The sequence below is a fragment of the Diprion similis genome, chromosome 4 (assembly GCF_021155765.1).
Source record: "Diprion similis isolate iyDipSimi1 chromosome 4, iyDipSimi1.1, whole genome shotgun sequence".
NCBI lineage: Eukaryota > Metazoa > Arthropoda > Insecta > Hymenoptera > Diprionidae > Diprion > Diprion similis.
The window spans coordinates 17,971,146-17,993,999 of NC_060108.1; the positions used below are offsets into that span (position 1 = coordinate 17,971,146).

Genomic DNA, 22,854 nt, shown 5'->3' on the forward strand with positions numbered 1-22,854 from the left:
TTAATCCAATTACTAACGTGTTAGATTCTCCATTCCTTTAGAAGGAAAAATCTATACATTATGATGAGTTAAATCTTGGTAAAAAAAGTTTTTACAAAAGATACTTAAATTTCGCTGGTGAAAGTTAATATTCATAACGCGTGTAAAATTATTATGTATTCACGGCGTAAAGTCGGTTTTTCAAAAGCCAGAGACCTCAACGATTGAAATCGGGTAAATAATAAACTTTTAGCTTTATAACACCTTATTATTTCGTTGTAAAGCTATCGTTTCTATGTTTCTACCTCACAATTCCAGTACAACTAGCCGGTCATCGATAAAGTAAAATCAGTCAACAAAACCTTAAGTCGCTACTGATTATGCCAAAAATTGTTTTGACACAGTTAGAAATATATCAATAATTTCCAAAAGTGATTAGAAGATGACCGAACTTGTATGGTTTCCCCTGGTTAATCGACAGATTTTAAACGTCAGACGATTAAAAATAAAACACTTATTCGAGTAATCGCAAGACAAGGGAAGTAACAAATAGTAAAAAAAAAACTGTATTTATGCAGATCGTCGAAACTGCAGCGTGCGAAAAGCTGCGGTGAAATTCCGTCGATAATCGAGGATGAGAATTCGATGGGCGGATCGTCGGGGCATTCGTCAGTGGTATCGGAAAGGATGAAATCCTTGATTCTGGGAGAGGATTCAACGGGGCTGCAAAAAGCTCCAGGAGTAACTCCGCAAAACACGCCATCATCGGAGGCGAGTATCCGTAACACGAGGGTGCTTCGGCCGCGAAGATCGGAGCCGGTTCGATCGGCTGGAGGAGATTTAGGATCGTCGTCAAAAAAGTCTGCTGCAGGAGGTGGCAAAGCTCAAATTTCATTCGCGGCTTCTTCGTCCGGAAGGAAGAGGAGCAAAGGATGCGGTTGCAATTCCAATTTCGCTGCATATCACGAGGATGCTACCGTAGCTTTTTTCGAAAGCATGGCTCTCACCGTCGCCCTGTTTCCTCAGCATCTTCAGGCTTCGGTCAAGATGCGGATCTGCAACGTTGTTGCCGAGACGGAGTACGAGTTGTCTTCTCCAAAGACTGCTGGACGATAGATCAGCGATTATTATAGAGTTCCAGCCTTTTCCGCAGTCTCATTTCGCTTTAGAATAATTCGTTGTTAAGTTGATGCTGCGATTATTATTGTTGGATTTTTCACGATCATTTGATACTTTTATTGTTAGTACATAGTGTTCGTTAACGTAATAAACACACATTTTTTTTATTATATCTCTCAGTATTTTAACGTTATGATACGTTGAAATTTTGCAACCCGCGCCATAAAATCGAACCACATACCTACATACATATGTTTCGTCAGATGATGTGATAAAAAATTTGCGATAACTGATTTGATCGATGAAGCATTAATTCGATTATCAACGAAACTATATTTCGTCAATTTCGTTATTACGATCTCAAATTTTCATACCTATAGACTATACTTTTAAGATCCTTACGGTAATTGAATAAAAATCCATATATACCATCGATTTTTATTCGTAAAAATTTTGGAAAGCAGCTGAGTTAAAATTAGCATCACTTCTTGTAACAAATCGACGAAAATCTTTAGTAATTTTGATCCATCCGTGTACAAACCAAATAATCGGAGTTAAAAGTTCAAGGTGACACGACGCTGATCCCAATACCCGACGCAAATTGCATCTTAGACCTTCGGGGAACCGAAGAATGACGCGAGGAAATAAAAAACGGCGAAGACAATAATGTGCGCGTAGCTGGTGTTGATCATCCGAGGCGCTGAATGGATTAGGAAGTCTTAGGAGTTCCCGGCGTCATGAGATCCGAAGCTCTTATAAGGGCGTCGAAGAAGAGGAGGGTTCGCATTTGGCGTTTGGACGACCGGACGACAGGATCGCAGCGACGTTATACCGCGGTTGTTTAATAAAGAACAAGACAAAGCGAATTAAAAGAAAAGGAAAAAAAATAAGAAAACCAAGAGATGGTGGTAAATTTCAAGGTGTACAAGAAGTCCTCGCCGAATGGCAAAGTCACGATATATCTCGGGCGACGAGACTTCGTCGACTACTTGTCGGGGGTCGAGTCGATCGACGGCGTCGTCCTCTTGGACAAGGACTACGTCGAGTGCGGTCGACGAGTGTGGGGTCAGGTGGTCTGCAGCTTTCGTTACGGTCGCGAAGAGGACGAAGTGATGGGTCTGAACTTCCAGAAGGACCTCTACCTGGCCTCGGAGCAGCTCCACCCGCCTTCGAAGAAGTCGGAAGCTTCGGACTTGACGAAGCTGCAGGAACGTCTCCTGAAGAAGCTCGGACCCTGCGCGTTTCCGTTCACCTTCGCCCTGCCGCAGGGGGCGCCGTCCAGCGTGACGCTTCAGCCGGGTCCTGAGGAAACCGGAGAGCCCTGCGGGGTCTCATACTACGTGAAGATGTTTGCTGGTGAAAGCGACAGCGATAACAGCCACAAACGGAGCACCGTCACCCTGGGGATAAGGAAGGTGCAATTCGCGCCGACGAAGCAGGGCCGGCAACCCTGCACAGTCGTGACGAAGGACTTCCTGCTGAGTCCTGGGGAGTTGGAGCTCGAGGTGACCCTTGACAAACAGCTTTATCACCACGGGGAGAGGATCATGGTGAACGTCAGCGTGAGGAACAAGAGCAACAAGGTAGTGAAGAAGATAAAGGCGCTGGTGCAGCAAGGCATCGACGTCGTTATATTCCAGAACGGGCAGTTCCGGACGGTAATCGACGCGGTTGAGACGCAGGACGGCTGTCCCATAAACCCGGGATCGACTCTTCAGAAGGTTTTGTACCTCCAGCCGAGGTTGGAGAACAACAAGAACCGCAGAGGCATCGCGCTCGACGGTCACTTGAAACGCGAGGATGTCAACCTGGCCTCGAGCACCCTCCTCACGTCGCCCGACGTCCGCGATTCCTTTGGCATCGTCGTTTCGTACGCCGTTAAGGTCAAGCTTTACCTCGGAGCCCTCGGTGGTGAACTGTCCGCCGAGTTGCCCTTCATTCTTATGCTACCGAATCCCTCCGACAGGATCAAAGTCATGACTGCCGAGAGCGTCGCCATCGACGAGGAAAACATCGGCGATGATATCGTCAACACTTAGACACACGCAGACCGAAACTGGAGGATCGTGATCGTTCGATTTCTTTTCCTCTTTGGTGTCTAAAGGTCTGATTTCTTATCTGACCTTGTTCTACTAATCGTTTCTTTCCGATTATTCTCTTTTCCTTGTACACTGTATAATAAATAATTGTACAATATTCATATTAGGTATACTGTAATGGCTTGGTGCTGCTTTGATTAATGTGTTTCAATCAACCCCAAATAAAGTTCGAGATTTTGACACTTAGGGTCGTTGCAAGAGAAAACTGTTCTTAGTCTTCGCGTCGTATTCTTCCAGGATTTATTGCAATCTATTCTATATTGTAGATCCAAGAATATGTTTCAGATAAATTCTACGCAAAAATCCCGTCAGTTCTTGTTTGAAATTTCGATTCGTTTTTGTAGACTAAATATCTTTCGAATGAATTTAATTCTCAGATTACTGTTAAGCGCAGTTAATTTTCTTCATTTTCAATCAATTAACTACCACTGAAACTGAGTGTGTGAATCCCGGTGGAATATTGCCCAGATTCGAATGAATTCAGTCTCAGTCAGGTTTCAAATTATAGGATAGTAAAGACCAATCGAGTAAATGCACTCGTGCATGCAAATTGCAAATTCAATATTTTGCGAAAATACTATTTGCCCCTTATCATATGGAGTTGGAGCTCCATTCGCCGCGTCATTAATCGGCATAATCAACTAGCTTTGTAGGTAAGATCGTAAACTGCCACACAGAGTATCTGGCATTGCTTGTGATAAGGCGCGTGCTGCACTAATTAACAAAAGTTCTAATTTCAGTATACATACGTATACAATTACACACTCAATGTCGTCGAATTGATCCGTTTCCCTTAAGTTGAAACAAGAGAAAACAAAATCCAACATTCTGCGTTATAAATCTGATTTTGGAATAAATTCAATCATCAATCACCGATGAACGTGACATCGACGATTTTTCGCAACCTTGCAAAGACAAGTTTGCAAGTAAAGGGAAGCCATCGTCGTGCAGTCCGCTTAAGCCAAGAAAGAGGAAAGGAGAGAAAGAAAAGGAAAGTAGATATATATGTCTGTAATAATAAGACTCGCGTATATTGCCACGAAACCTATTTTTTTTTTTTTGTTTGTTGTTTTGTTTTTGTCCACCAATGAATGTAGGATGCACGTCATACGTGCCAATTAGAGGTGATGAGAGAGAAAGTAGTGCAAGATTGAGAGGGAAATGCAATTAGAGATCAGCACTCGATTATTATACGTTTCGAGTCCCTTTCAATACAGCCTCATATATATAATCATTCGCGTATTGCGCACATAATAATTAACTTTGAAAGCACGAAGTGGATCCACCGTAAATAAAAGTACGCATTACTCCCGATTGCCGTCGTTGATGCTTGTCTGTGGGTAGAGAGACAGAGACGTGCAAATGCTGTTACAGTAGAAAACGCAATGATTATAAACGTGTATGAGACGCGTATTTTCTCAAGTTTGACGGAAACGGTGCAATCAAAGAGAGAATTCTTGAGTAATCGCTTGAAGCCACGTAGGAGGGGTTTTGTCACATCCTCGATGCCCTCTGCCCCTCACAGATATTAAGCAGTCGAGATGATTCAATTTATTTCCTTTTATTACACGATTTTTATTCCATTTTGTTCGACTGCTTGCACGGTTCGTTTTTATCTTTCTTTTTTAACAACTCCCGGTATTTTCAAGGATGAAAATATCAACAAATTAAAAGCTGTCAAATATCAATCTTTGCTCCGATTAGGTCCTACCTTCCGGAAATCGTGGAGAACCAATCAGGTGACTTTTCCGGTTTATTTATCCTGTTGCAAAATACTTTTTATTATTCTCATTGACTCGTCCGGCGATCCAGTTTTAGTAAAATGGTAAACGGAAACGTGACAGCTGCTGGATGCAGATTAATTCGTCTGATTCAATATGTTGCACTCGACTCGAGATTTTGCAAAGAAAAAATTGTCATTGACGGTGAAAAAAAGGGTCAAGGCAAAATGATCGTACAAGTCAGCGAGCGAGATCTCAACAAAATCATGCGATTCATTGCATCGATGCATTATACGTAGGTAGGAATATTATGCATCTGTGATCGTATGTTTTTCCTTCACATTTATACCACAATCTTGGCGGGATGTCGAAGTCCAGCTGGAGAGTTTAAGCTTTCGAAGAAACTGGTTTCAAAACGTGTAACTATCGAAGCTAGCGAGTCTCGAAGGTTGTTCGAGCGCAGATTCAGTCACACCGAGACTGGAACGGAGTGTTTTCTGACTTCATCGGTATAAGAATGCGCCACGCTATAGATCGCATGGCGAAAGTTGTAATTCCCATTCACAAGACCTACGATTCAATTTTAGACCTTTTCAAACTCCGACATACGCGTTACAAGTCTTCTGATTTTCGAAGAAAATGGTTATCAGAACACCGCTGTTATAATAACAATAATAATAATAATAATTCTAGGCATCATGTCAACAACGAAAGAAATTCCACAACCGTATTCCAAACTCTCGAGCTTTATGTAAAAAACCTGTTGGAAGTAGTTTCGTTAAAAAAAAAAAAACAGATCTTTTATATCCGCGCGCCTTGTTAGAAAGCTCGAATTATCTAGTGTGATGAAAAAGCTCTGCAGCTCGTCACTTTCTTCTGTACGAATTGTATAATATCGTAGATAATTAGCCTGTGCGAAGATAAATTATTAAATGACAAAAAAAATGAACGTCAAGTAATTAATTAATAATTTTTCGTCTTAAATGCAATAAAGAGAAGAAAAATTCTACGTATATCTTTTGTAAAAACTTTTATAATAATCCAGAACATCATGCTATCAGAATAGAACAAAACAAAAAGAAAAAAAAAAAAAAAAAAAAACAGAAACAGCGCATTTGCGTGACGTTTAGAATTTTCATGGCCGATAAATTTGACGAAGTAGGTACGTCGTATAAAACTGCAGCGCTTGAGATTGATGACGAAGCCCAAAAAAAAATTTGAAATTTGTAGGGGGGGGGGGGGGGTGGAAAATTAAAACTCACGAACAAACATGGAGAGAGAGAGAGAGAGAGAGAGAGAGAGAGTGAGAGCGAAGACACAGCTATAGAAGAAAAAGTTTGCCAAAGACCACGTAGGAGATGCTCGGGCGGAGGATGGAGAAGAATGAGAAGAATGAGAAGAACGAGAAGAAGAGGAGCGTAATCGGGGTTGGACTTTCCCTCGCACAGCCGCGATGGAGAGTGCGTCGCCCCACGGGGGATCAATACGATGTGGAGGCTGACTTTTCGTATCGGTGCGAACAGTGTTGGTCGTGCCAAAGACACGCGATGCACGGTAACCGGCCGATCCTCGCGTCGCACGTTTATTCGCATTGCAAGCATTTATGCCACACCGTTGTTATATTATTATCATCCCAGGAAGTCAACCTCGGTTATATCGAGTTCGCGACACTTGTCTGAAATTAGTTAGCGAGTAATCGAAAATATAAAGGAATTGTTTCTTTTTTCTTCTTCTCCTTCTTCTTCTTCATCTTCATGTATAACTTCCGAAACACATGTAATTAAAGAGGTAAAAAAGTAAAGTAAATGAACTAATAGGTAAATAAAATAAATAATAAATTGTAGTAAATTATAAAATAATTATCAATAATAGGCAGAGAAAAAATAATCTATTGTTAAATTAATTCGTTGATACATTTCTTTGTTCGTGTGTACCATGTAATACGTTCTACTGTGTGAATTTTGTTAATCTTCCACTTCGCGCATGTTAACGCGATACAGCTGTTGTGACTATTATCCCTGGTGAAGATCGATCTGCACCGTGTAAAACAATGTTTGGACCGCGTTTTTAATAATATAATTGTGATAATAGTAAAAAGAAGGAAAGACAAAAAAAAATTTAACTAAAGAAGAACGCGTACGTTACAGCGTTTATAAAGTAAATGAAATTGTCGTTACTGTTTGCGTTCCGTTTGTCAGTTATAATATATTATAGACATAGATATCTAGATACTTGTTAAATTTTCTCCTCAGAAATAAATCTGTTAGATTCAAATTTTCGATTAATAAATAGATAGACAAAACAAGACAAAGCGTGTTAAAATTTTCTTCTCATCGTTTCGCGTGCAACTGCACGTCACAAGTTTCAACGTTATCTACTGTAGGCGCTATATTCGCATTAAACACACAGTGATTTTACTGTAGACAATAAAAACCAAGTACGCCGAGTGGATGTGTGTACGTGTATAAGTAGTTGGTGATAATGCAGTGAACTGCATGCTTGTTATTGCCGAAGAAAATTGAACCTGCAGCCTTTGAGTTCAGACGTTCGATCGACGGTTAAATCAAAAGGGTACGTTTATTCATTATCACTGTTATCATACACCGGCCAAATTGTTACGGAGATTTTTTCGGCTGTAAACGTAATTGAGAATTTGCTTATAACGAGCCATAACGATCAACAATATAGATTTTAATTCTCAAATTATTTCAACCGTATATTTGATACAGTTAAGGTCGAACAAAAGACGAGAAAAATTTTAAAGTAAAATCCTGTTTTTACGAGAAAGTAAAAGAAAGAAAAGCAAGAAAAAATTAACAAAATAAAAATGTCACTAATCAAAGTGCTTTAGTGTATTTACAATGACTGAACGGTTTTTTTTTTTTTTTTAATAAACTTCACTTCACTTGCGATATTTTTCACATCCGAATTTTGAACGTAGGTATTATATTAAAGTGAAAATCCGTTAACGATATAAACTCGACGACGGCAATGAATCGTCATTTATAAACGTGGGAAAACCAACATCCTCGCGGATAACGGGTAAAAACGAGAATGAAACGAGAAATAAAAAATGATACGAACATGCGTGAGATGTTTGATAGGCCGCATACCGACACATGCAGACGGGAATAAATTTATCGTGAAACAAACAACGCAATCCAGCCTCGAGCTGCACGATGTCACGCAGTTTATTTAAGACGATTCTATGCAGCGAGCTTTTACCGACGGCGTTAAATGCCACTGATTTCTACTATTATCTAAGCCTACGCATCGATGGATAGAAAAAATAGCAGGAAGCGATATTCTCCAAGCAAAATCGAACCCGAATTTGCGGAAAAAAGTTTAATCCATTCTACAATAACGTAAAAAATGCTTTTCTCATGAAAGAAAAAAGTTTTTCGATATTTTCACACGAAATTCGACTATTTGTAGTATTTTCACGCATCGACGATGGTCAGAATAAATGGCATTATACTCGGTCGGTAAATAAGAACTGTAGAAATCCTTACAATCGTTAGTGACGGCGTGTCATAGAAGCGAAGGCCGTTAAAACCCACGTCGCTTTGGTGGTCCACCATGGGCGTTTCACGGAGGTTGGATGAATCGAACGTGCCTACACCGAGTGCGAGAAGTATGAGAAAGAAAAAAAATGATTACGCGTACGCGTTTGTATATATTTACATGTATTTAACGAATTGCGTATCGGAGTAACGCGATAAAAATAAACACTGCCGGGTATATAGTTTAGTTACGATTACATATCGTGTGAACGTTTCATTTCTGCGGCTAAATTTATCCTCGAATATATCCCAACGCACGCTGAACGTGTGTGTCCGGTAGGCCCAGATGTTTTTAGAATGAAAAAGCAAAAGAGAGAATTTTACCACCTCGCGAATGCGTGATTATTCCGTGTGTAAGCTTGACGTCGCCAAATATGCATCTTGGCAAAAACCTAAATCAAATTGTACCCGACGAGTATTGATAAAAAATTTATCAGCCCCATGAATTGAATCCAGAGTATCCAGTTATTTGTGAAAACGTAGTTCCCTGAGAATTCCAGGATTTTCAGACAAGAATCGTTATTTATCCAGCTTCTTCTCATGTACACAATAAATAAAAAATACAATAATCGTACGAACAAGAATATTTTACATTTGACTAGAACGCAGCTCATTGCGAGGTAAATTTTTTTCTTCTCATCAAATGGCTAGATTTTTATGAACCTAGGATGAAAATTAGTATATTCCAGATACGACATGAAATTCCCTGCGATCTCCAGGTTTTTTTCCAAGGGATATCAAATTCCCTGAGAATCTCCTGATACTATAATTTCCATGAATGCTGGACACCCTGAAAGCGAACGAGATTCTTCTCTGGGTTGAAAAATTTCTACGGGTTAATTATAATCCCTCTTAATTGTTAATTTGATTTTTGCGCTGGCAAAAATTAAAGGTGTAGCAATATTGTTGTGTCGTCGTGTGACGGGTGTACGAATTTGATTTTTAAAAAGTAGCCGAATTACGAGGAGATTTTGGATGGACGGAAAAGGGGAATAAATCGCTCTACCCCTTTTTCCAGAGATCGGAGAAAAAAAAAATCTCCTTCCGCTATTTCTACGTGTTGAATAAAATATGGGGGAGTTTGTCAGATGAAGCGTTCAGGGTGAAACAAGGGGCGATATGGCCATGCAAAAATAGTTCAAATCGACTGATAATATTCGTGCGTTAAGGACCGCTCGAAATGAGATTTTGACTTACATTACAACACACCGAGTCATTCTGCTCCACATTTTCGTCTTCTAATTAAGACAGTTTCAAGATTTTTATTATCTCCATATTAATGGGTGGGAATCGAAACTTGGAATGGTCGATATATCGAAATATCAAACATGCAAAAATAAATTAGCGAAAGATGAATTGTTTGAAATCTTTCGTTATTTTCTTTTCGCATGTTTAAATTTTGGACACAGTATCGGCCATTCGGAATATTTATCACTTCAAGTTTTGACCCTCATCCGTATACGTATATGACTTATATTTATATTTCTAAGCTACACCTTCACGTTTTAAAATAGTTAAACTACATCCCTGAATTTTTTCATGTAGATCAGACTCGTACATTTGAAATGGTAACACATAAAAAATGGGACGAGATCAATTTGACCCAGAGTGTCGTTTTCCATGATCGAAAAAGTAGGTTTGTTCTCGAAGGGTTGAATTCTCTCTCTTATTCTTATACGTGCATATTTTCCTTCGTTACTTTTTTCAAAAGTTATACCTGCGCGTGAAAAAATCCAATACCTGCCGACCAGCTATGACAAGCTTTGTGCAATTTCTGTAAAAGTTTAACAACGAGTATTAAAATTTTTCGCTTCTTTCAAGAACGCGACAAATCTCAGAACTGTATAAAGCCATTTGAATATCAGCGATCAAGATACAGAGATAAGATACAATTAATTAAATTAAATCCACGAAAACTGGCTGGAACCGGTTTTTTCGGACTATTAAAAAAATTTATTTAATCCGAGTGGTTTTTGAACTTGATAACAATACGATTATTCAACTGATTTACAACTTTATTGATCCTACAGCTGCCAAACGATGCTGTTATCGCTCCGTCGAATTGCGTGACGCATGACCCACGAAGTCTTTGGCCCCTATCGCGATAACAATCATAGATGCGAGGCTTTTATTAACGCAGTGGGTATCAAAGTGGATCGTGAAAGGATCGATAGTCCGTCCATAAATGACTGATAAGTGAATATTTATTAGGTAGATTTTATTCAAGTATCAGAAAAATATATTTCACCACACAGTCAACCGGGCACTGAAAATAATATAAACAAATAAATCTCGCAAGTAGGTAGAAATAAAATGTACATTTTTTTAGTGAGTTAGTTAGAAGCTTCAATTTTTTCATATCTTTCAACTTCCCGTTTCTCTGTTTTCACTGGATTGCAATCACTTGGAGAAGGAAAAGTTGAGTTTTCACTGTATCTCGACGCTATAAAGAATGTGATGAATTTTTTTTTTCAACGAAATGTCGAGAAAGCAATAAAGTTAGCCGATATTTATGATTTTGCTTTTCTAAGCTTAGAACTGATTACATTTTGGCTTTGGTGGGTTTGGTGCTTTTTCAATTAGTTGGATAAAAAAATGTCAAAACAATTATGTAACTCCAAGACCTTGTAGTACGTAATTACTCTGAGAATAAGAAAAACTGGTGCAGACTGGTTATCGAATCCGGATTCTTTCGTCTGGAAGGATTAAATGCGAACGACAATTGATTTTTAATCCCAGTCAACGGTGTAATTAATCAAATTTGGCACCAGCATTATTATTCGACGTGATTAGATAACGATTGTTCAAAGCGATCGATCACTGGCCGGATCAGTGATCCGTGTTATCGAAAAAATAGCAATGAGTTTACGGAACGCAACGGATTAATCAATTCGTATTGCTAACATTTGATCGAGTGCTTGCAGAAAAATCATAAAAAGCGTTCAAGTATATGTAATTTCGATTCTGTTTTTTGATATTCTAAAACTATTTGGACGAATCGAAGACTGAATTGTAGATTCTCGGGTTTTTTTCCCACATTCTATTTCCGATTAACTATCTCTTATCTCATCTTCAACTGAAAAACAGGAGCTACTCAAGGCTGGGAACATGCGTGATGATCTCAACTGAATAAAATCACGAATTCGATAGAGATTTATGTACACAGTCTCTCATCGAGGTTCCATTTCAACGAGACCAGATATAAATTTTCTCGGTTTATTATACGTACTTCTCGCGATATTTTAAATACATTGTTGCGTTTCGTGCTTCTTTAATTAAATACTGTCATCGGAATTGTCAACATTTCGCAATACCGAATCGTATAAGGTGGCAAATCGAGAGTGGAAAACGAGATAACCTGATTATAAACGTGCAAACAGAGATAAATAGTCGAGTGCTTACGGCACAACGTATCGAAACATTCGTTTTCGTCTTTTCCTTCGCATAGCTCGAAACTCCAAGCAAAGGTCAATTCTTTTTGCATTTTTTTTCTATCACCCGCGTAAAATTAAAATTAACAACGCATAAATATTATAATATGTACACCTGTTTACAGTTGAGGTTTTTACATCGACCCTAATGCTGCTAAATCTTGTGTTCAACATTTGTATGTATAAAATATTGACTCTAGCGAAATGATTTACCGCATGAAAATGCAATCCTGCAGAAGTGGTGCAGTTTTTTTTTTTTATTTCTCTGCGTATATTCTTATACTCACATGTAATGTTTAACCGTCGTCTATTGTTCATCGTTTCCGAGCTTTGTCTGTCGCGTGTGTGATAAATTATCACGAAATTATCTCTCGTGAGGATACACCTTACAGAGATATTGTATAATGCGTATAATACGTAAATGCGGAAATGATAGAAGTGGAAATGGATCAAACACCAGTATGCAGGCAGAATGGGATTCCAAATTTAAATGACAAGACAAAGAGAGAGAGAGAGAGAGAAAGAGAGAAATACCGAACAGTTTTGTCGTTAAATGAGTGAAAATAAATACCAATTTATCCGAAAAAATCTTTAGTCTAATCCAGTTTCAAATTCTTCGCATATAATTTCATCGGAAGGGATGTGTGAATATAATTTTGACAAACTTTTAAAAAACACGTCATCATTCACCGACGATCGGTCTGCGGTATAGAACAGGAATAGAAAGGGAAAAGAAAGGAAGAAATAAAAAAATTGATCGTATTGTTAAATAGCACGACTTTTCTATAAATTAACCGGACATAGATTAAAATACGATTAAACAATATTTATATTAACTAAGAATTTTATCAGGTTTTTAACTATATATATATTGTATATCGGCGAAGATTAAATTACAGACATTCTGTATAAACAAAAGAGTTGAGCATGAGCTGCGGTAGGAAAAAGCGATTAAACGGCCTTTAATAGCAGGAAGGGGGGGAGGATGAACGATTCAACGTAGTTTTCTTATCAGAAACGTGAACTCGTCATTTTTTCTTTACGTCGAATGGTCGAGTGAGTTGCAGTAGCGGTATATCGGTACACATAATTGAGGGAATCCGCCAGTTTCAACTCGGCGTGGTATCGCAGCTGACATAATTGCCGCTACGGTGGAACACGTGTTTATAAAACCGTCGCAAATTTATCCGCGTTTATTTTGCAAGTTTTTGCTTTTTCGCAAGAAGTTCGTGTTCATAGAGCATAGAAAAAGAAACTTAAAACTGTTTGATAAACGAACGAATGAAGGAATTCAAAAGAATTTCAAACGATCTGTAATAAATTATTTTACACGAGATATAATTAAAGTGAGCTTAACACGCATGAAAAAATGTGAAAATATTTAATGTGTTATCGAAAATTAGAATGTCTTACACTGAAAAACAATGTCTGCACTGTTACTGACTGAGAGATTAAGAAATATGATTTATACATCAAAAGAATTAGACTGATGTAAAAATTTAACAAATTTTCGTCCGATATTTTTTTTTTTCTTTTGGTATAAATTAATTTCATCGTGCTTCATCATCATCCCCGCTTAGACATGACCGACGACGTAAGAAGCGAGTAAGAAACAATTTATCAAGCCTTTTTTATTTTTTTATACACTTGACCGAATCTGTTTAGGAATTTCTTCTTTGATATTTTATACGCGATAAAGATCATGTATCAAGTTTACCATGCTTAAAAGGTATGAATTTTTCGGCTCACATCAGAGATTCGAGGATTTTTTCTTCGTTTTCTGCTGTCGTTTATTTTCGGAACGAACGTACACATTTCGTTTCATAATAGCTAATCCGATGAATCTAATATCACCAACCAAGAGACGACTACGTTTGACGGTGTAGATACAAAATCGCCAAGTCAGCAGGGATTAGCCTTGACTGAGTTAATGGATTGAAAATTCGCATTCTCCTAACTCAATAAAGCGTCTAGCTAATTGGTTTATACAGGTCCAGGGATTCGTCGTGTTACAGAAAACTGAATAAACCTGCCAAGAGACTATAAGCGAGTGTCATTCATTCACAGAATAACAATATTTAATGAAATTGGACTGCTCATATACCGATTTATTATTCGTATAGAATAAGTTTCTTCTCTAAAAGATTAATTTGAAAGGTAGAGATCTTCCAAAGTATTCTCAAGCGCGATAATAGAAAAGATGCGATGAAAAAATTATCATTCAAGTTCATTTACCTGAACTGTAACAAGTGTTAAGTGTCGAGATACAATTCGGACAAGCGGTTTGAACGACGTTTTCTTCATAAGCCAACAACGAACGCCAGATTCGGATTGAAAAGCATTCCGGTACAGGATATAAAGGCAAATTGCTTTCGAAACGAAGGGGAAGAATATTATGATAATTAACACCTCGAAGAACTGGTTCTCCGGAGGTTTACTTAAACACATAATTAACTCCTCGTCTACTCGACGTCGTTGTGTGTGTTTAATGTATAGATATACCTAATAGGAATAAGTTCAGCAGCGAGCTGCTTGATTCCCCGAAACTTACTAGTAACCGTTAACTGAATAAACTTGCTACATCGGTTGCGGCATTCCAAGTGCAGTTGCGGAGAGCAAATACCGAGGCAAATACTTTCGTCTTCTCTTCCTCTTTTACAGGCGTATATACTATGATCAGGAAAATTTGTTTATTATTACAGCTCGTTATTATGAAAATTGAGTTCCGATATATATATATATATTTTTTTTTGGATTTGTCGCACGAACCGAAATTTTAGTAAATTACAAATGATATAAATATTTCGTTAAATTTATGATGAGATAAAAAATTTTTTGATACGAGGAATTTCATGCAAAACCAACCAGCCAACGTCTGGTCCTCGCCATTTCCGATTTTATTCAAAAATTTTTTCTGCAATTCTCCCAACTCCGAAGCAGTAAGAAGTTGATAGAAAAAGGTCAACGTGCCAAAATTAAAAAAATAAAATAGAGTAAAATTGCTTAATCATGAAACCGATCTCAAAATGTTTTAAGTAGAAAACAGAAGTTTTGAGAATTTTTCGAAAATTTTCAGACCGTTCAAACGACGTTTTAATTGAGCAGAAAAATGGAAAATGCTTGAAAAAAAATCGGTCCATTATAGGCCTGGTTTTGAAATATTTGGGATCGAAAATACGGTTCCTGAGAATTTTTTGAAAATTTTGAAAAACGTCCTTTTCAACATCACTTTTAATATTTATAAATAATTGAGCAGTTGAATGAAAAATCTGAAAAAATTCAAGTTACTGTTCCAGAGTTGGGACGATTGCAGAACAATTTTAAACAAAATCGGATTCGAATAGAATTCCCCACGTTCATGAATTACATAGCAATTACATTCGACGTACAGAATGTCGCCGATTACAAACGCACGAGTGGTGATAAAACAATTTCTAAAAAAAAAAATTTCCTGTTACACAAAAAGCTAGAATTCATAACATCCGGGTATTTCGTTGCGAACTTCGTCTACGACTGCAAAAAAAGTAATAACAACAAAAATGATAATAATAATCCATGGATACATTGTATGTACATACATACATGTGTGTAAATAGCCGTGAAATTAATTGTCGGTGCGTCCGTAATTTGCTACATACGTGCAAATCACAGTCTGATCGTATGATATGATCAATCACGAAGCAATGACGAAGCAGCGATATAGAAAGAAAAGAAAAAAGGAATAATAAAATTGGGAATAATAAATTACATCGTCCCAAAAAATCCCAAAATCACTTCTTCTTATTCCACGTATTACCTACCTGCCATGTTCCTTTTCCATTAACAGTCAGTCACTTTGTCCTGAATTGAATCTACGTCATCTGGCCCATCGTCGTTAAAAACACGTGTCAACCGGCAATAGATCGCATCACGCAGGTACTCGAGATGCGTTTAATGATTGCCATTGCAACACACCGTGTGCAGATGGGCTTAACGCACCTGCGTGTATCAGTGTAAGTTTAAACGAAGAATCTTTAACGATCAGACTGCACTGCACACATGATATATATCCACTTCCATACATCTTGTATCCCGAGTCACCTCACCACCGGTAGGCCGTATGAAAAGCGAAGCCCGAAGCAAAGCCGATTCAGAGTGTCTTTGGCATCTTCCTGGTGAAGTTCTCATCACTACGACGTTATAATTTATATCAACGTGTAACGTGCGTACATATAAGTATAGTATACCGCATGCCTATAATAAATCGATTAAAACGTGTCACGTAAAATGTGCTACTAGAATGTGATATTCGAAAGACGTTGGAACGAATGAGAAAATAAATTAATCTCCTGCGTAACGCCATCTCATATACAATATTAGTGATCGCACATACATTGATACAAATTTATTCAAACCTCATATTATTCTTGTAATTTTATTCTTCAATGAACACGAGCTACATTCATCTTTGTTTTTCCACGCTTCGAAGCTCGGTTAAATATAGATTTTTACCATACCGCATATAACGTGAGACGTTTACAAAGGATAAAAAAAAAAAGTGAAAAAGAAAAATAAAACAAGATAAAAGTATTACAAAAAAGTGGAACAAAGCCGAGAAAAATTAGAAAGAAAGTTAAAAGAAACCCCCCGCCCCCCCAAGAAAAAAAAAAAAAACAAAAACTTAACAACTGTATTTTACAGACTGATTGCAATCGCGAGTCGGAGTTAGTTTCGCGTCGTAATAATCGTTGGTGAAAACTTGTGATTATTAAGCCGATAAAACTCGTGCCGCGTATTATATTATACTTAGATCGGTATTAGCGTAACACCCGTTGAATAAACGATGCCTGATGAATATCTTAAATTCAAATCAGGGTATGTACAGCTCGTCCTTCGTTATTTACATCGTACCCTATAGGTATATCTACGAAGCGGTGTGTATTCTCGCATTTTGAGGACGTACAGTAGTAAAGTGTAAGTTGAAAAAGGAAGAGAATACAGAGTTTTATTTTCACGTGTAATGAACACGTATAGGTATATAGATATATATATATATATATATATACGAATACGCACAGCCTAGACGTTTTTATATAACGTTTTCTTCCCTTCGCGTGGCGCCAAGTTACGTCTTGCAATTCATACCGCGATCGAATCGCAATGAATCGCACTTGATGTAGAACTCTTCATGCATATTGTATGGTATATTCTACTTGCGCGGCGTACGAGACATTTTACGCATTTCAATGGTGCCACTTGGAAATCGTTATGTACTGCATAATATATATATATAGATATCTACTTGAATCGGCTATGAAATTAAGTATTATATGAATATCCAATATCCGTAATTTTCTGTGAAACTTCCCACTCAGCGCTAGCAAGATATGGGCAATTGAAGTGCGACGCAGAGGCAACGGGTGGAAGAATAAGAATATTCTACTCTAAAATCAACCGACTGTCTCTGATAATCTTTGTGAAAATAAATAACCGAAAAAATATCAGCTAAAATTTAAAAATTGCCACGAGGTCGTTAGTTCGGCTCTCTCAAGGCCAATACTTGAAGTAGGTACGAAAAAATGCTAAATTAAGAACCGAGTGATGCTGAGTTTCAAGTTTTTATGCTCAAGTAGTATTTTTTCCTCGTCTCGCAGGGCATGAAATGTATATTATAATGCAACCGTAGAAAATCGAGCGAGATTGGTCATTTTTGAGGGGGAAAAAGAAAAAAAAAAAAAAAAACCAAAAGCTCAATTTAGGGGAAATTAATATTCCGATACGATAATTCTATAAATTTTCGTTGCAGGAGTGAATATTCACGATCAATTCGTAACGATTCATCAAGTTTTCAACTGACTATGAAACACGTGCGACATTAAATGAATTTCATTTCTGTGTACGCAATATTACGTGTATAAGTAAAATATCATAGAAATAGACCTATATAGACAAGACTGCGGCACACCGTCCATAAAGATAAGAATCAGTCTGTTCATCGTATAGTTATAGAGTAAAGAGTCGATAAATAGGTGAACAACACGCGTTCATATATATATATATATATATATATATAAATATAAAACAGCTACTTTGTACGTATTCAGGCAGTTTGAGAGCTGTGCTCGCGACACGTGCAGGATACGAGTAAAAAGAATTAATGAAAAATTATAAACTGCGGGGCTGTTTTTTGCGATATCAAGATACGATAGTGTCGTGCAACCTCGTGATGCCCGATTAATGATTCTGCACGGTGAGAAGAAAAAGAGCATATTTTGGTCGAAACTGCAAGAAAAGATGATCTCATCGTGGTTTACCTGGTAAAAAATACTCATGTTAACAATATTTTCTACAATAAATGTAGCTGATTTTAGTCTGAAAGCTTTTTAGAAGGATATTTTATCTAAAAATTTTATGTATCCATCCTTTACTGCAGTTTTGAGTAAAATCTTCTGTTTTATTCTCTCCGTCTGGCATTTTAGTTTCAATATAATGTTTAAAAGCACGTCGCAAATTTCTGCGATTCCACTTTCGTTATAATTATAAATTTTTTTTTTTGCCAAAACATGGCAGTATATTTTGATTATTAAAAAAATTTCTATTCAAGTTTTTTTTTTTTTTTTTATATTAAATCAATTATTACGCGATTTTCGTTGCACTCGTCAAGACAAACGTTACATCAACAACAACAACAACAACAATGACAATCATTTACACGCAGTATAAGCGTTAATTTTCTTCATATTCAAGGACCAAATAATTTCCTCGTGTTTTTCAGGTAGGCGTGACGCGTGAGTGGAAAAAGTGATAAACAAAGTAGAAAATATGTGTCACGGTACCATGCGTGACCCTGTAGGAATGCGACGCATTCGCAAGTTGCGTTACAGCAAATCATCTCCGTTTTTGCTCACTCGAGACAGACATATTTATGCACCAAAGGATTATTTGAAATAAAAATTTATGGATGTATCAGGAGATATTCCGTAGTAAAGGGATAAATTACTCGTGTATATCGCGTGCATATGCTCGTATAGACCATCGGTATGTGGTATAAACGGCGAAAAATGCGATTTTAATGTTAAAAAGGCGGATCATTTTTTTTTCCATCATTTACTCGGAAAATGATCGAAACGTATAATTCGATCGAAATCAAACGTTGAAAATATGAAGGAAGAAGGTTTAGGCAGATACGATCTTTTTCCATCAATACATAAGTATACATGACAACAAAAAAAAAAGACAAAAACGGAATGGTCGAAAATTATTTTGTTTTTTTTACAATCGCTCTAGAAACCATTGAAACACTTATAGTAAATCGAAATCTGTGAAAATCCAGAATTGTTATAAAAAAAAATTCTCAAAGATAAAAGCAAAATGGAGTAAACGCGATTTTTTTTACGATAGGAATAGCAATAATAATTTTTGGCTGTTACGCCCTTATGCAATTACCGTAGTAGATCATTTTTTCAATTTTCATCCGAACCAAAAGGTCGTATCTACCAGAACATACGACATTTTTCTTTTAATTAATGAACTTGTAATAGAACCCAAAATGGTAAAAAAAATATTTTTTGGCAGATACGACCTTATGGAATTAATCGACGTAGGTTTTCATGATTGAATCAGTAGCCGAAGGTCGTATATAATATTCAATTTCAACGTTTTTACTCCATTTTCATGTTTTAAGCCCAGATGGAATACTAAAAAAATATACGCCCTGTTGCCTTTTTCAAAAGCAAAATGTCGTAAGATGAAGCTTACGATCTTGTGCCATTACACACGCGCTATATATATATATATATATATATATATATATATGTATTGTAGTAAACAATTTATCGTTAGAAATATCTCTCTCTGGGTACTCTGCGACATTTGGATTTCCATAAATTACGTAACGCTAAATTCTATGGTTATAGCATAGGGAAGCCTACGTACGTACGTACTATCCCATACAGCGTTACGTAACTCATAGAAGCTCCCATAGAGAATATTTGTACGTCACAATACCTGATCGCTTATTGTTTCAAATTCTTTCCCGTACATAGATAACAATTTTTTTTTTAATTTCAAGTGAGTGTGAAATGAATGAAAATGAAATCAGAATCCATGGATGAACGTGCCTGAAATAAACGATCATAGCTGACCTTGTAATCCTGCTTGTTCACAGACCCTGGATGCATCCGGGCAGCGGAGCAGGCCGAGGAGCTGGTGCTGGAGGCGACGATGAAGCGCCAAAGGATCCCGGCGCCAGGACGACTCACCAGTCGTACACTGAAAAGGATTTCGAAGGTGAGTCAGAGCCCGATTCTTAACTATATATATACATATATATATAATGTTGTGAGAAAATTTACGAGTGTAAGGGAGAACCTTAAGCATGGAAACTAAAGTCCTTCACGCCTGTTCCGAGTATGGTAATTATGCCTGATTGTGAGCCGGACACGATTGTGATTATACTCTGAGGTGTATTATAGACATTTGCTTCGAAGAAACATCGCGTGAGAAGGTTCTGGTATTTAACTGACCAATTAGTCCTTGTCCGGTTGAATTATCTTCGAGAATAAACAGCGATAAACGGATGTCAATCGCCAACCAACTGGAACGAACTGACGGATATTTAATCCACATTCCCTTCCGTTTGGATGAACATACGTATAATTCATACGGAATAAGGATGAGGAAATAATAATAACAATAAAACTAATTTATATTATTATTATAATAACGACAAGTATTGGTAAGTGCGTGCGGTTAAGCAACGGCAATCGCTGATTGACATGTCGATAAAAATCATGCGTTGAATTATTACAGTACATCGTTGATTGATTATTATTAATAACAGCGCTTGCAAGCTGACTTGTTTAAATCGATCGCAATCTTTTACTAAAAACTGTAATTTGATGCTCGATCATTTTTGTTCATCTGAACCCGTTTGCTACAATCTTACGAAAAGGATGCGGACTTCATTTTTCTGCTCCAGTTTGTAAAATACATTTTTCCAATCTAGTGTTTCGTAAGCTCGACGACCGCGACTTGCACACGTGCACAGAGATTTATAAGCGAGTGGCATGTTTGCCCATAACGCTGAATGTGCATGGCAGCAGAGCTTTCAGCGAAATTTGATATCATAGGCTAGCGTGTAATAGGTCAGGTAAAGATTTGGCTTCTGTGTGTAATACGGGTATAGGTATATATAAAGGTATATAAGCGAGTCTGGAAGTGCTTCGTAAATCGTTATTATATAGAGATAGGGCGATGAGGTGAATTATATAACCCTGCGGCGTCTGCAGCTGGAACAGTGTCACAATAATCCAAGCCGTGCCTAGGACACTGGAAAGTATGAATCGGGTTGTTTCGTGGAAATGTCACGCGAGGTATTCAAAGTAGGTTAAATCCGCCTGCGTTTATGCAATTCGAGTTACACTTTTATCAAAATCCGCCTGCATTTATGCAATTTAGAGAGATTTTACAGAAATATAATCCTGGTTGTCTAAACTTCAGGCGGTTATAGATTAAATGTATTCCAAATTGCATAAGTTTCAGGGACGAATTTCACGATGCAGTAGCATACGTACAACAGGGTGGTTCAACAAAAAAGGTTTTTCTTTTTTGGTCTCACCCTCTCAAATGTCAATGTTTGATAGAAAAAAGATCCACCCGAAAGATGATATGAGCTATTTACCTCAAGTCTAACAGATTGCTTTTGTAATTTTCATTTCCCATTCATTTGACATGGGAAAATTTCAATTTTTGTTATAAATTAAAATACTTGTAAACTATTCGACATTATTATGGAAAAAGAAAAAATCAGTTAATTTTCAGATGCCATTTACGTGTGTACTAATGATGATAACTATGCGTCGTTATAGAAGTTCTGTCTAAAAAGCTTGAACAATCAGCTTCAAGGATCTGCGCATGAATTTGAAAAATATAGAATAGTTTAGGAGTATTTAACCATTTAACGAAAAGTGAATTTTCTCCACGTTAAATGAATGGGAAATAAAATTAGAAAAGTGAACCGTTAGACTTGAGCTAGAGAGTTCATCTCTTAGAAGGACGTTTTTTCTATCAAGCACTAAGATTAGAGGGCGTAAGAGAAAAAAAAAAACTTTTTTCCTTGACCCACCCTGATACGTACAATATACTGATATCTCTGTACGTCAATAACGAGAAGTACTGAATTCGTGTTTAAAATTCCTGCCGGTATTCGTTATAAAGTCCATTATCCAGCTCCATTGGGATATGAAAAAGTTGATTCATGAAGAAGGGGATAAAAAAGAGAAAAAGGAAAATAAAATAAAAAAGCGGAGTCAATTAAACGACGTTGAATAAATTTAGAGTAGGTATTATATCCGGAAACCTCTCCTTTCGGAAAGTAATTGAACGGACGGATGGAGAATATTTAGGAGGAAATTCATGGAAAATACGCTTTTTAGATATCAACGGCGAGAGTGTAAGAGGCATGTAAATTGTCGAGACAATCGACGATTTTGCTAACAATTGCTTTTGATAATAATAATTGATGGCTTATCCACGCGACGATGAAGCTATGAACTTGCGAAGTCACATTTTCACTTACACCGTCACTTCGAATATAAACCCAGCCGAAATTACCTGGCAGCCTAGCAATTTCACTCTAGCGCTGCAAGACAAAATTAGCCAAAGAAGCAATTTAGTCAGGTCTCCCTCCCTCCCTCCCTCTCTCTTAAGTTAATATTTAAGTTACATTTTCTCTGTTCCTCAGTCTCATTGTTAATACCGTTGGGCTCACTGCCCTAGTATTATAAAAATTGTTCTATTCCATTTTTTTTCTCTCTCTCTTTCTCTCCCTGTCTCTCACACACACATTCTGTCCATATTACATCCAGCTTTTGAAATTGCCGGGTTTGAAATATGCGAAATAAAAGGGGGAACCGTTAGTCGGCTGGAACAGAGGTGAAGAGGAAAATTAGCATATTTCTAA

At 37.3% G+C, this 22,854-nt stretch overlaps 2 protein-coding genes across 8 annotated transcripts in view; both read left to right on the forward strand.

Moving 5' to 3' along the window:
- Window positions 1-1,894: 1,894 nt before the first annotated feature.
- Window positions 1,895-3,256, forward strand: LOC124405599 (arrestin homolog). The gene has a single exon (XM_046880628.1). The coding sequence runs from the start codon at window positions 2,001-2,003 to the stop codon at window positions 3,135-3,137; it is 1,137 nt and encodes a 378-aa protein (XP_046736584.1). The 5' UTR covers window positions 1,895-2,000; the 3' UTR covers window positions 3,138-3,256.
- Window positions 3,257-7,196: 3,940 nt separating this feature from the next.
- Window positions 7,197-22,854, forward strand: part of LOC124405375 (electroneutral sodium bicarbonate exchanger 1) — a 32,147-nt gene continuing 16,489 nt past the window's right edge. For all 7 annotated transcript variants that reach the window (XR_006929105.1, XM_046880214.1, XM_046880216.1 and 4 more), the window contains exons 1-2: window positions 7,197-7,489; window positions 20,059-20,180. Coding sequence is in view for 6 of the 7 variants with exons in the window: in XM_046880214.1 (XP_046736170.1) it covers window positions 20,066-20,180 (115 nt within the window). In the remaining variant the exon portion in view is untranslated. The remainder of the gene's footprint in view (window positions 7,490-20,058; window positions 20,181-22,854) is intronic.